Source organism: Vombatus ursinus, unplaced genomic scaffold, assembly GCF_900497805.2.
Source record: "Vombatus ursinus unplaced genomic scaffold, bare-nosed wombat genome assembly UNPS02014773.1, whole genome shotgun sequence".
Lineage (NCBI taxonomy): Eukaryota > Metazoa > Chordata > Mammalia > Diprotodontia > Vombatidae > Vombatus > Vombatus ursinus.
The window spans coordinates 3,529,528-3,544,080 of record NW_020954551.1 but is presented as its reverse complement, the minus strand read 5'-3'; the positions used below and the strand labels follow the sequence as shown (position 1 = coordinate 3,544,080).

At 47.7% G+C, this 14,553-nt stretch overlaps 1 protein-coding gene across 4 annotated transcripts in view; it reads right to left on the bottom strand.

Annotated features, from left to right (window-relative positions):
* PXK (PX domain containing serine/threonine kinase like) overlaps positions 1-13,916 on the bottom strand; it is a 48,652-nt gene extending 34,736 nt beyond the window's left edge. For all 4 annotated transcript variants that reach the window (XM_027863788.1, XM_027863790.1, XM_027863789.1 and 1 more), the window contains exons 1-4: positions 13,729-13,916; positions 4,792-4,869; positions 3,138-3,211; positions 2,320-2,394 (exon numbers count right to left, since the gene is read on the bottom strand). In XM_027863788.1, coding sequence (XP_027719589.1) covers positions 2,320-2,394; positions 3,138-3,211; positions 4,792-4,869; positions 13,729-13,867 — 366 coding nt within the window. In that variant the 5' untranslated portion in view covers positions 13,868-13,916. The remainder of the gene's footprint in view (positions 1-2,319; positions 2,395-3,137; positions 3,212-4,791; positions 4,870-13,728) is intronic.
* Positions 13,917-14,553: the final 637 nt, after the last annotated feature.

Sequence of the window (14,553 nt, the reverse complement as noted above, 5' to 3'; positions counted from 1 at the left end):
GGCCCATTCCATCCCTGCTCCCACTGGGTTTGTCCCCCACACCTCTGCTCAGGTCAGTGCAGGCCGGACCACAGATGAGGCTCCGGCGCCCTCCCAAAGGCTTCGTGCCCTTTCTCTGGGAGGTAGCACAGTGAATGACTCGCATCGTACCTACGGTGCCAGTGAAGCCAGGGGTGATGGGTCAGGGGGAGAGAGTGCTAAGGAAGAAGGTCCCCAGAGAATGAGCTACAAAGAGTCGTTGGGGAACCCGGAACCCCAATTCGGTTAGAAGAAAATACGGGCTCCGGGCAGATGCTGTAACACCAGCCTCTCTAAGGACCCAGTGAAAATTCAGAGCTATGGGACAGGACCAGCTTTGGGGAGTAATGAGGGGGCGGGGAGGGGAGGTATTGCTCAGGATATTATCCTGAGACTTGTATGAGGAAGCAAAGACAGAGGGACCCTGCATCTCCCCTCTCCTCCTCTCCTGGTATGAGCGACTCACTCCATCTTTAAAATAGCCTCCATTTTGCAGTAAAACAAGCAATCACTTTCACTTTCCCCACCCCCCTTCACCCCGAGTTCATTTTCGCCCTTCCCCAGGACCCCTGCTACACAAGACAACACTAAGCTGCCTTGCTCTCCCTGCCAAGGCCAGCGACGGCTTAGCAAGGCCTTCAAGGCCAGCCTCCCTCCACCGTCGTGTTCCTCTACCACACACCTGCTTGCTCCAGCCCTAAGTTGGTAGGAAATTGTGGGGTTTTTCCTTAGGTCACCTGGCCATCAATCAATCACTCTCACCCCTTCATGTCTTGTAATAAAAATAAAGCTTCTCTATTTGATTTCTGCCCAAAACTGGTGTACCGTGGCCCCTTGGTCGCGACAGGTTCAAGCGGCTTCTGCTCACCAGTGTCAAAACTGCTGCCGTATTGTAAAAGTAGAGTAAGTTTGTCAATGATATTGTTATCAGACAGCTCCTCGATTCATCTTCCCTTACATCGCAGGACGCATGAAGGCACTGCAGGCGTCAATCCAAGCCAACCCGACGCCAGCACCAGGCTGTGCCAAGTACGAGAGCTTCCAGCCAAGGACACAGAGTCAGGAATGGAATGATGCCTGCCCTCCAAAAGCTCATCTCCCACTCAGAGAAAACTACGAGTCTAAAGAGGAGTAAATACCTTCACACGTGTAATAGTATCTATATGGAGTCATCCTGGGAGGGGCAGGGCAGTGGAAAAGCCCATCTTCCAGGGGGTGACACCTTGAACTGATGCTGAGGGGAGAGGTAGACCACTCTGGGCACGGGAGACAGGCCACACACAGACATGGACGCATGAGATGGAATGGAATAAGGGAGTGTCGGGAAGGCCCGGGGGCAGGACAGTGTTGAGGGGGGAGTAAGTAAAAGCAGTTGTGAAGGTGGGCTGGGCAGAGACTTTGAGGGGCTTTCGATGCCAGAGAAGAGACTGCAATTTAACTCAGGGACACGAGGGAGTTCCTGGCGCTCCTAGAGCAGGGGTGTCACAGTCAGGCAGAGGAAGCCCCTTGGCCTTAACCCTTGTAGTAATGGGGGCGGGGGGCCATGGCTTGAGGGTCTAGAGCCACACCCACTTAAGGAATCAGGCTGCTGAGAACAGCCTTGGAGAAGGAACCAATCCAAGGATGTTGCTTACTCACCCACCAACACCATTAAAAATCTGGTTTTCCTGCCTCCTCCAAATAGCAGCCAGGCCACCGCATAGAAAAGCTGACAGTAACTAAAGGTCACTTTATTCCTTGCCTCATTTTTAAATGAAGCACACAAGTCACAGATCGGGAAGGCCAGCAGCACTAACATGGGCCTAAACGAGCCCACACGCATCTGGCAATGTGATCCCACGTGCCTGGGTTACCAAAGCCTGCCTCCGAAAAAGACCCGTCGACTTCATCGCAGGATATCATGACCATCCCCATCACAGCAAAATGTTTTCCACCCAGGGAGCCTCTATTATGGTCTTGGCCCCAGAAGCAGGTTTTTCTGCCCCCTCCTTTGCTTGTCCCCATTAGGTACCAGGGAGAGATGAGGCTGGCTTTGCCAGTGTTTACTTAAAACAGAAAATGACCCCAGAACAGGCTCCACCTGCCTGGCCCTGGTTTATCAGCTCAGGTTTGGGTACAGAGGCCTAGGCCATTTGAGCTTCCCTAGATTTTTAATGGAAACACTTCTAGGTCTCTTCTCCTAATGACCTGGAGGCTCATCTCTTAGCTCAGCTAAAAGAAAAAGGCAGGGACCTGAGATTCCCACCAGCTGGGCCAGGAATTTGATATCAGCAGCTTCGGGAGTGGAGGAGAGCTACTCACCAAACAGGAAGGAAGGAGTCTGATGATCCATTGAAAATCCTTATCTGACAGGTATTTGTCAGGGCCAAGGTCAGCCTAGAGGGGCAGAGAACATGGAAACATCTGAGCCCGGCCTAGGGCAAGCAGCAGAAGAAGGTCCCCACTCGGACCCAACTTTTATGACGTGTATCCAAATATATTCATAGAACCCGGAGGATGAACACCAGTGATAGCGTAATTTTTAAGAATTAGCCGCCTGGGGGAACCACTTCCCTCTTTCAGATCACCAAGGAGTTGGCCAAAGAGGACGCCTATAGATTCTCCCGCTCCTCTGGCCACCACCTACTCAACGGTTATGCAGCACTTTAGGCACTAAGACTTTGGGGACAACCTGGATTATCTCATTTGATCCTCACAACAACCCAGGAGGCAGGTGCTATGTGGCAGGTGACCCACCCTGGGTCACACAGCTAATAAGCGCCAAAGGGAGTGTGGTCCAGTGGGAAGCGCTCAGGGCTCCAACACTTTACACAACGTGTGACCTTGGGAGGTCACTTCCCCTCTTGGGGCCTCCGTTTCCTCACCAATAAAAGGAGGGAGTTAGGTGAGATGACCGCTAAGGTCCTTTCCAGCTAGATCGCAATCCATAGTCTTAATGCCTGGGTTCTTAGGATGACTTGGAATAATTAATAAATAAACCGACTCCTAGGGGCTGAGAAGGCCCAAAGAGACAGAAGGCATCATTTCCAAGGACAAAATATTGTCCTTGCTGAGCCTTAAAAAAAACCATCGTTCTCAAAGACCCAGGAAGAGCCATGACCGACCGAACCCCCGCGTACCCAGCTTAGCACGAGGCGCTCTTTTGGCTGGTTCTTAATCTTCATTAAGAAATACCTCTTCCGTATCCTCCAACCTGGTACAAGAGCAGACGGACCATCAACAAGGCATTTTTTTAAAAGAGAAAAAAGCATAGACATGATCAAAACGATAATATTCCAGTATTTTTTTCTAGTATGAATTAATACTGATTTTATTTCCTCATTAATTTTTTTTTTTTTTAAAAAGAAGGTCCTCAATCTTAGGTAGAAATAAATACCAGGACACCCAATAAAGCCATTATTCCATCTTGTTAGCATTCCTGGGGCTCAGGTAAGGGCACTCAAAGAACAAAGAACTTTGTCTGGAGGCCTTCTGGGAGTGCCCTCTTGACTGCAAGCCCCCTTCTAGGCTTGGTCTAGAGCAGAGGCTTGGAATTTGTAATCTGTGAACTTATTTTTAAAAAATACTAGAATATTAGAGTGTTTGGATAAAGTTTAATGCAACTAGTTTCCTTTGTAATCCTATGGATTTTATCTTGTGCTCTTAACGCCACTGTTCTGAGAACAGGCTTTACCAAGCTGCCCAAAGGGTCCTGGACACACACCAAGGTCGAGAAGCCTGGTTCTAGAGGCTCCAAGATGGCGGACTTCTGTTAAAGTCTACATGCCTCCCGCAGAACTTCCCTGTCTGGGCCTACAGCCCACGACCCATGTATGCTTGCTCCTTGGGACTTGGACAATGAATGGGTGTTTTCCAAACACGAAGAACCATTGTGGCTGAATGAGACCGCCCAGGTACTGCCCAGGACCAATGGTGCCCCACCCCCCTGCCCCCTTTGGCCAGGACAGTTTTTCATTTCTGGGGGCCAGATCTGTGATTTCATTGCTCTAGAAAGCTCCCTCCACCCAGTCCAGATGGGACCTACTCTGCAGCTCATAATTACCTGGGCCAACTGGTGGCTATTTTGAGAGCTATATCTGGAGTCTGGAAGACCCGAGTTCAAATCTGGCCTCCGGCACTTACTGGCTGTGTGACCCTGGGCAAGTCACTTAACCTCTGTCTGCCTCAATTTCCACAATTGTAAAACAGGGATAATGACAGCACCTACCTCCTGGGGTTGTTGTGAGGATCAAATGAGATAATACTTGTAAAGAGTTTAGCATAGTGCCTGGTATATAGTAAGTGCTTAAAAAATGCTCATTCCCTTCCTCCTGGGGGCCTGAGAACTTAAATGACTAGTTCAGGGTCACACAGCCTCTACGTGTCAGAGGCAGGGCTCGAACCCAGGGTTTCCTGATTCTGAGGCAGATGCTACCCGTTCATCCATGCCTGAGCTGACAAAAGTCAAAGAGGCCTCCACAGGCTTGGAAGGCAAGTGTCTAAAAACACGCAAACACAACCACCACAATATGGCTCATTTAAAAACTCCTTCCAGGTGCCAGATCTGCCAGTTTGCGGGCATGAGGAACTCCCTTTGTCAGCAGAGGTTCTAAGTCCTCAGGACCTGAGACCTTTCCCTGAAGTGAAGGGTCACAAATGCTGCACTGAACGTAGGGGCTCCTGACGCCGAGTTCAGGACCTGGGCACACCGCTAAGCTCCGAGGCCTGGGGCTTCCCAAAGTCTGAAAGTCACCCCCGGGGCTTGGCAGCCTCTGGGCGTCCAGGGCTTCTCACCTATATCTCTCAGTGGTTCCACGACCTCCCACTTTGGTTCGGATCGAAAGAACATCGAAACCTGCTGCAAGGCAATTTCTGTAAAGACATTGTATAGGCCCATTAGTGAAACAGGTCACATACCACAGACACATATTTTCATAAATTCATTTCACTTTAAAGCTTACAAAGTCTTCAACATTTCGTGTGGCTCTTTCCGCACAAAGGCCCGAGTGGGCAGCTGAGTGTAAGCGCCCCTATCACTGACTCTTCACAGAAAGGAGGAAACTGAGGCTCTGATGTGCCCAGTCACACACAGCAACTGTCCATGCTAGAACACAAGCCCCTCTTCTGACTCTTCCCACAATACCCTGCTGCCTCTCGTCTGACCAAGTGTTTCAGGCCAAAGGAACTCAGCTTACAGATGAAATTCTCACACTGAAGGCCCTTTCCATTTAAAAAGTGACAGGAAAAAAAATTTTATTACTACTATACAGTTTAAGCTTTCAGCAAGTACATGCTGACCTGGGCTGTACGTCTGACATGGGAAATAGGCACATTATGGAAGGAGATGATTCACATGGGGAGGAAGGGGAATCAGGGAAGGCTTCACAAAGGAGGTGGCATCTGAACCGAGCCTCGAAGGAGATGAGGACGGTACATTCCAGGCATGCACAGGAGGGAATACACAAGAGGCGTGGAATTCAGGAAACAGCTGGAATGTGGCCTTCACAAAGAATTGTGATAGGACAGTTGGGAAGTGGTGAAGAGGCAGATTACGGAGGGCCTTGAATGCAGGATTTTGTTTTATCCTACGGGCAGTGGGCGGCTAGCTGCTGAAGGTTCTAAGAAGGGCAGTGACGGGGTTGGACTTGAGCTGTAGGAGCCGACCTGGGCAGCTGTGGTGGAGATTGAGAGAAGACAGAGAAGACCCATTGAGCTACGAACGGGCGACCCAATGGAAAAGGGAAATGAGGTGAGACGGCGGGTGCACGGCGCTGGCCCCCTGAGCTCATCAATTCCTCTCCTACATGCTCCCTCGCCATCTCTAAGAACTCGAGCTGCAGCCAAGAAGAAGTCTGGCTCAAGGGCAGGAACCAGACTGCCCAACGCCCATCTCCACTGAACACGAATTTAACGCTGGTAGTGTGAGCAAGACGGCCATCTTGGGTGCTCCATGGCGGCACCACGTTCGGAAACACAGAAACCTCACAGCCCAGAAAAACTGACTGGATTGGAAATAAGGGGAGGGCGGGCAGTCCTACAAATGCCTGGTCATTCAAACCAGGCCCCCTGCTGGCTTTTGGGGCGCTTTCCCCTTTCCAAGGACAATGAGAAGAGGCGTGTTATTAAAGTACATCATGGAAGCCGCTGCATCTTTCTTTTCTGGGGGAATAAAACATGTTTAATTCATTATTCTCCCTCACCACACTTGAAGGCTTGAAACCATTCCAGGGCAGGATGGGATAGTGGAAAGAGCCTTGGCTCCAGAGTCGGTGACCTGGGTTCAAATTCTGCCTCCACCTCCCATGATCACTAGCTGGATGACCTTGGCAAGTCACTCACCTGCCTGGGGCTCACTTTCCTTATCTGCAAAATGAAGGGCTAGCCTATATAGATCATTGATTAGGAGAGCCTTTTTAGCTCCAGATAGAGGATTTCGTTTACTGGTGGAAGTTATCAACCTTCCAAATTCACAATGGAATTTTCCTTTTCTTACTCAGCGAAATTCCAGAGAAATGGCAAGGTATTATTAGAAGAACAACAGAAATGGACTCCAGCTAATGGAACGACCCTCCCAGGGTGCCCCCTTCTCAGGAGAAGGAGAATAATCACAGTTTGGCAGCCACCTTATTCTGACACCAATCAGCCATTAAGAGCTGAGAGCTGGGAGCCCATAAAGCACTCTGATGAGGACTTGTAATTGTCTCCACAGGAAAGACAAGATTCACAGAAAGAGAAAGGTCTGGTGGATTACTTACAATTCCATGAATATTTACTCTGATTCCACGAATTGTGATGAACCATGGGAATGTCATCTAACCTGTCAGGAACTCCATAAACTTTCACTGTAAACAACAAAAAACTTACACCTACTCTAATTAATATTGGTGCAAAATGTTTCTGGTATTTCCATACTCATATTAAATTTAAACCATCTGCTATTTTAAAATAAATTACTTAAGTGTGAATGATTCATCCCAATTCAGGGAAGGATTATTCAAAGATCTCTCTGCCAAGGGACCTCAGTGTGGCTGCACGCAGCCCCACAGAGTACACGTTTATTGACTGAGAAGCTCACTTGCCTCCTAGGCTACAAACAGAACCTCTCAGGTTCATTACTAATGGGGGGGGCGGGGCAGAGGGGACATGGAAACTGATTTCTTGACTTTAAGGGCCTGAGAAATTCAAGAAAATTCCCTTTCTATGCTCTGTGAGTATGCAAGTAAACTGCGGCATTTTTTCACTCCAGTAGAACTCGGTTCCTTAAAAGGGGGCCCTACGGGGTGATATAAAAGCCACAAAGATTTGCCAGGCTCTGCCATTTCCCTCTGTGGGGTTAAGTCCTGTTCTTTGTGGGACACAAGGTTATCATCTTTTCCTCCCTCCCCCCATGTCCCAATTCAAAGGCAATGAGGACAGAAAGCAGGAGAAACATTCTTATCATTTTCTCAAAGGCCAGAATCACAGGATCAAGACAGAGTTCAAGAAAAACTCAGCAATATCCACATTCACATGGATGGGCAGTGGGCGGCTAGCTGCTGAAGGTTCTAAGAAGGGCAGTGACGGGGTTGGACTTGAGCTGTAGGAGCCGACCTGGGCAGCTGTGGTGGAGATTGAGAGAAGACAGAGAAGACCCATTGAGCTACGAACGGGCGACCCAATGGAAAAGGGAAATGAGGTGAGACGGCGGGTGCACAGCACTGGCCCCCTGAGCTCATCAATTCCTCTCCTACATGCTCCCTCGCCATCTCTAAGAACTCGAGCTGCAGCCAAGAAGAAGTCTGGCTCAAGGGCAGGAACCAGACTGCCCAACGCCCATCTCCACTGAACACTTCCTCTGCCCTCCCCAAAGCCAAAGTATCTTTGAGTGAGGGACAAGTGGGTCATCCAGCTAGTGATCATGGGAGGTGGAGGCAGAATTTGAACCCAGGTCACCGACTCTGGAGCCAAGGCTCTTTCCACTATCCCATCCTGCCCTGGAATGGTTTCAAGCCTTCAAGTGTGGTGAGGGAGAATAATGAATTAAACATGTTTTATTCCCCCAGAAAAGAAAGATGCAGCGGCTTCCATGATGTACTTTAATAACACGCCTCTTCTCATTGTCCTTGGAAAGGGGAAAGCGCCCCAAAAGCCAGCAGGGGGCCTGGTTTGAATGACCAGGCATTTGTAGGACTGCCCGCCCTCCCCTTATTTCCAATCCAGTCAGTTTTTCTGGGCTGTGAGGTTTCTGTGTTTCTGAACGTGGTGCCGCCATGGAGCACCCAAGATGGCCGTCTTGCTCACACTACCAGCGTTAAATTCGTGTTCAGTGGAGATGGGCGTTGGGCAGTCTGGTTCCTGCCCTTGAGCCAGACTTCTTCTTGGCTGCAGCTCGAGTTCTTAGAGATGGCGAGGGAGCATGTAGGAGAGGAATTGATGAGCTCAGGGGGCCAGAGCCTCCCGGGAGTGGAGGAAAAAAGGCAGATGACTTTCCTGGAATCTGTGAAGGTCAGAAAAGTCACTCTCTCCAGCTGTGGCCTAGGATGGCTTTATTAAGGCACTGCATCTTGATATCATGATATCACCTCTGAAGGGATCAGCCCCTGTGACTGCTCCGGTGGTAGACAGGTAAAGGTCTTCCCAGTCAAGGGTCACCAGATTTGAATAATGTCACCATCTCTCAGCCTCCCTTGGGGAGGGACCACACTGACTCTTTTTCTTTGCTAACTCCCCGATACACACAGCAGAAGAATATTCCCCAGCCTGGGTACACTCAACAAATGCTGCTGCCTGGCTGCCTTCGGAGACGACTCGAGTCAGGAAATCCAGAGCAAAGCATTAAATTTCATTCTCTGTCTTCCTACTGAGCTCCCGCATTCCAGCTCCCCCAGTGAGCAAAAGTCTTTGAAAGCTAATGTTTAAGCACACCAGGGTGACTGAAAAGCAGAATGAAGCTTCCTGGAACTGGCCAGCTTAAGGCAGACCTCTAATCTAATCTATAGCATCACCAGAAATTGGAACGTTATCATATCTGCACATCAGACTTGGGCCCTTAGCCTTTCCCAAATTCCATGCGTTTTATCCTGTAGGAGTTTATGTACATGAGACCGACACATGGCTCCTCTGTTCCTCCTCAACCCTAGGCCTCACCTCCGGTACCGGAAGTCCTGAAGTCTCTGTGTAGATGCTGAAAATATCCTAGCCCAGATAACCCAAGACGGTTAGGATCGAAAAGAAAGGCCCCACAGTGACTTAGATATTTAGAGCAACACTTTTTGTAGGAGCAAAAGAATTGGAAACAAAGTAGATGCCCATTGACTGCGGAATGGCTAAACAAATTAGATGTGAATGTGTTAGAATATGCTGCGCTCTAGGAAGTGACATTGAAGATGAGAAAAGCATGGGAAGACTTACATGAGCTAATGCAGAGTGAAATAAGCAGAACCAGGAGGACGTTGCATACCAGGACCCCAGCAATGTGAAGGAAGAGCACAACAAAGCAATGAAGGGCATGAAACCATGATGACCAAGCCTGGCCCCAAAGGCAAGGTATAAGAAGGGGCCTCTCCTGGCTGCTCGGGGCGCTGGGAATTCTGTCTATGGAGTGCTGCCAGATTTGGGATCGATCTCTGGGGCGGCAAAGGGGAAGGGATGTGTTGGGGAATGCCAATGATTTAAAATAAAAGACATCAATGAAAGCTTATTGAAAATGAACAATATAATAAAGACATAGTAGCTCCAGCAGCAGCAGAAAAACCCCCACACCCAGACCTGCCCACAGGGCTGCTATGGTGTTGCTGGATAAGGCACGTCCTGGGGCATGTGTAGTTTGTTCATTGAACACCAACTCTATTCTCCCCACACCTCTTACTCCCTGAGGTCTGCCCACCATGGTCTACAGTTAAACATGGGGGAGAGAAGAGAATGCTGGACTTGGGAATCAGGAGGACCTGGGTTCAAATCTGTCCCCAGATACTTACTAGCTGTGTGACCCTGGGCAAGTCACTTAACCTATTTGTCTCACTTTCCTCAACTGTGAAATGGGGATAATAACAGCACCTAGGGTTGTTGAGAGTTTCAAGTGAGATAATTATTGTAAAGCACTTAGCATAGTGCTTGGCACAGAGTAACCACTATATTATGATGCTTAGCTCCTACCTCCTAGGTCAGTGCTTTGCAAACTCTAAAGTGCTATCGGGGGTCCTTTTCTGCCACGTTGCCTTCAGAGACACAGTGGGAGGGCTCAAACCCTGAAATGAGGCACAACTGTGCTATCAACACCCTGGAAAGGACCAGGGGCAGGGTGTGCATGCATGATCAAATCCAAGAGGGCAGAAGGATTCCTGAAACCCTTCTCAGGGTGGCAAGGAAGGGCTGAACTTCCCAAGGATCAGGGCAGGGGACAAGGGAGGGTGATATTTTCATTATCAGGGAGATCAGAATAGCATTAACTGGGCTGGGCACTGAGATAGTCGGCGGCTTACAAGGTGATGAAACACAAGGTACAACTGGCCACAGGAGCCAACAGATGGTGCAACAGGCCCGTTACCACAAACGCATGTGTTTCCCTTTTCTCCACCTGTTGGAGTAAGCTAGGGTCAGAGAGCAAACTCCGGGGTTCTACATTTCCTCCCAGAGGACTTAGTTAGCCTCTCTCAAATGGAGGAAAACGCCCTGCTCCATGGCAGGTGAATTTTACAAAGACTCTTGTTCTCCAAACAGTGGTTTACAGCCGCTTACAAGAGCTCAGCAGAGGCTTCCAATGACCGTCATTATCCTTCTCACAGGGCCCCGGGCTCCTGGCTCCTTTCTCTAACTCTCTGCAGTGGAGAGGAAGATGGAGAGGGTTTGAGACAATAATGAAGTGGGTGTGAGTATGTGGGTGTGTGCGCATTTGTGTGCATGCTCTTGAGTGTGAGCACGTGTGTGAGTATGTATGAGTGTGTGTGTATGTGCGTGCTCTTGAGTGTGAGCACGTGTGTGAGTATATATATATGAGTGTGTGTGTATGTGCGTGCTCTTGAGTGAGTGCCTATGAGTATATATGTGCATGTGTGTGTGTGTATTAGAGCTCTTGAGTGTGCATGTATGCGTAATGCCAAAAAGAATTGTAAAGGATGTTCAACTTCCCCAGCCCCGATTTTAAACTAGAGAAAAGCTGCCGTCTCCTGCAGGGCCAGCCATTCCTGCCTCTGGATCTCAGCTCTCCGTGATCCCCAGGGTGCCCTGGAGGCCTGACTTCCTCCGGTTAGACCCTACAGATAACGGAAGAGCCGAATGTCTCCTCTGCCAGCCAGAATGGATCTTGATGGGGCCTTGAGGAGACCACCAGGCTTTAGCTACGGCTCTGCACGCTGCTGGCTATTCTGCTGCATTAAGTGGGGGAAGGGAATAAATGCTTAAGCACTTACTATGCACCAGGCACGGGGCTAAGCTCTGTACAAACACCATATCATCTGATCTTTGCAACAACTTTGGGAGGGAGGTGCTTTCATTAGTCCCACTTCACAGCTGAGAAAATTGAGGTAGACAGAGGTTAAGTGCCTTGGGCAGGACCACAAGTGCCTGAGGCCAGATTTGAACTCGGGTTCCATATCCAGAGCTCCATCCACTGAGCCACCTAATTGCTTGTGAAGAAAAAACCAACAAAACTGTCAATTTCATAACTCATGGCTGATGTGGTTTCCAAATTGGCTTTGTGTGTGCCCTCTCCCTCATTTCCTAAATGTAGTTTTATTTGACCCCATATGACTCTTTAAACCGATGGGCAGATTCTCAATCAGGAGCGGGACGCAGGAATGTAATGTGCTCTCTTCCCTGGACTACCGATAATACAGTGATGGGCTATGTGACATCTCTGTGACATCTATATGACTATCAATTTCCCCATCCGTGAAATAGGAACAAAACCTCTCTCCTCTGTCATAAGAGAATATTATCTTAGGATTCCATTACTTATTAAACTAAAGACTCACATCCTTACAATCAATTTTCACCACAGTGGTGAAATAAGCAAATCAATAAGTAAATCTTGTTTTCTAGTTCCAGGCCAATTTGATAAATATTTACCGAGCACGTGTTATGTGCGAGGCAGAGGGATCAGAGATAGCACAACAGAAAAGACCACAGAGCCTTGAACCTATCGGAGAGAGAAGACATGAACCTCTGTAAGACAGCCCAGGGAGTTGTCCGATCTCGCTAGAATATGATACAGAGTCCATGAAAGGGAACACGGCCAAACTGAGATGGAAGACCTGCCTGTGGAGGCCATCTAGCGGAGGGCCTGCAGGGCCAGGCTAAGAGCTGGGAGCCACAGAAGGATCCTGAGGAGGAGAGTTGGCGTGATGTTGGCAAGCAGGCAAAGGACTGATTAGATTAGGAGGATAGATGAGCGACTTAGAAACAGCCCAGGGAAGAGATATTGAACACCTGAGTGGGGGTGGTGGCAGCAAACAAGAAGGGGGCAGAGAGACAACATGAGCTTGGGTAAGCCGAATCGACAGGACCGGTTTAGTAACACAACCACGTTAGACATTCTCAACCCTCGCTCCCATGATTGTCGGTCTTTGTCTTTTAAACAAACAGGCCACAGCTAAGCATCACTGATCAGTTCATCTGCAGCACTTTCTGGTATTTTATCATGGTGAACACTCCCAGGGCACAAACTTTATGAAATTTTAATAACTGGCTTGTTGACATCTGGTGCCATTATGTTGTTACTCTGTATTATCCCTTTGTACCCATCAGAGGAGCCCTTTCAAGCTCAAATGTTTAACCAGGGCCTCTGCTCTAGGGGAGATATGAAAAAAGGCCGCTCCCCTTAGGCTGGTGTTTGTCACTGACTGATTTCAGGGAGGAGATGAGCAAAGGTCAGAATGGGGAAACTAGATAGCTTCCCAATCCCCCTCTTTTTTTTTTCTTTTTTTGGTGAGGCAATTGGGGTTAAGTGACTTGCCTAGAGTCACACAGCTAGTAAGTGTCAAGTGTCTGAGGGCGAATTTGAACTCAGGTCCTCCGGACTCCAAGGCCACTGTTCTACCCACTTTGCCACCTAGCTGTCCCGCAGTCCCTTTCAAGTAGGCTTCTTAGCAATACCCACATTTTAAAATGTAAGTCTGCAAGGCCAATGCAAAACTAAATGTAAATGCTTGTTAATTAGCTGCCATTTTGAATTGTTCACAGCTCTGCTGTTACTGGATATAACAGAGACGTAACACAGGTCACAAATACGATCGTACCCTTTAAAAAGACTTGATCCTCCCACATCCTACTGAAATGCCTTAACACGGCATAAAAGTGACCCCAAGATCTCGAAGAGTTTGTCCGCAGAGCAATGAGTTCTGGGAGCCCACCCACTCATGAAGCCTTACTCTAAGGCACGGAGAGACAATCTGACAGATATCAAAGGAAGGCACCTACACACCCAATACGAAATCAGTATTGACAAAAGTAATAATGCTCCAGAGTCTACACACAGATAAAAGTAATGCACAGGAGGCATGAGCATTTACAGAAATCAATTTTCCCTTTATGCATCTGTAGTGCAGAGCTGAAAGGAAATAAATCCGCCCCCCTAAGCGCTCCCCGCAACACCACCCGAAAATCAAGGATACTTAAATGAAACAAACATTGAATAATTTAAAAGTCCCAGGTTCTTTCTTACTCAGACTTCTGTTTTTCTCTTTCTATATATAAAACTGTCTCCTCTCTCTTATTTGTAACTGTTTCTTAAAGGTTCTGGTTGGCTTCACTTACCGGTATAATTTGCGGAATAGTTGTTGGGGTCTAAAAATTTCTTCACCAGTTCACAATTGGACAGGATGTGATTTGTGGTGATTACATTGAGATAGTTCTGAAGGCCTTTCTGTCGTTCAGCTATGAACTCACGATCCATGTTGCCAATCAATTTTTTGGGAGGAAGAGGTAGGCTTAGACCTGAAATCTTGAAAAAAAAAAAAAACAAACAAACAAAAAAACAAAAATAAAAATATTATATCCCCAACCTTCCCCACTAAAAAGGCTAAGTAACTAACTTGGTGCCTTATCAATATGGTGCATTGCATTGCCAGCCCCCTCATTCCACAGACGAGAAACTGAGGCCCAGAGTGTTGAAATGACTGGTCCGTGGTGAAACCATGGGTGTCTCTGCAATACACTGAGATCTATTCTCTGAAAATTCTCAAGTTTAAAATTAGGATCATGAAGATTGAACAATCTTTTACTTCTTACTGAGATAACAGATGTAAAGTGCTTTGAAAACTTTGAAGTGCTATATAAATACTAGTTTTTATTATTATTGATAATAATAATCATATTCTTTGACCTATTATTGGAAACATTCCCTAAGAATTATATATTTTTCTAAAAGTAGAGCTATGTAATTCAAAGATGTGTGTCCTCTATAATCGCAACAACAACAAAAAATCCCAAAACATCCAGAATACAATAAAAATATCTAACATAAAGGAAGGGCTGAAGAAACTGAGGTACATTAACATAGTAAAATGTGAAGAAAATAAACAGACTGAGGTGAGAAAAAGAGCATCAGTAACACATTTAAAATTTAATTTTGTTTTTTCA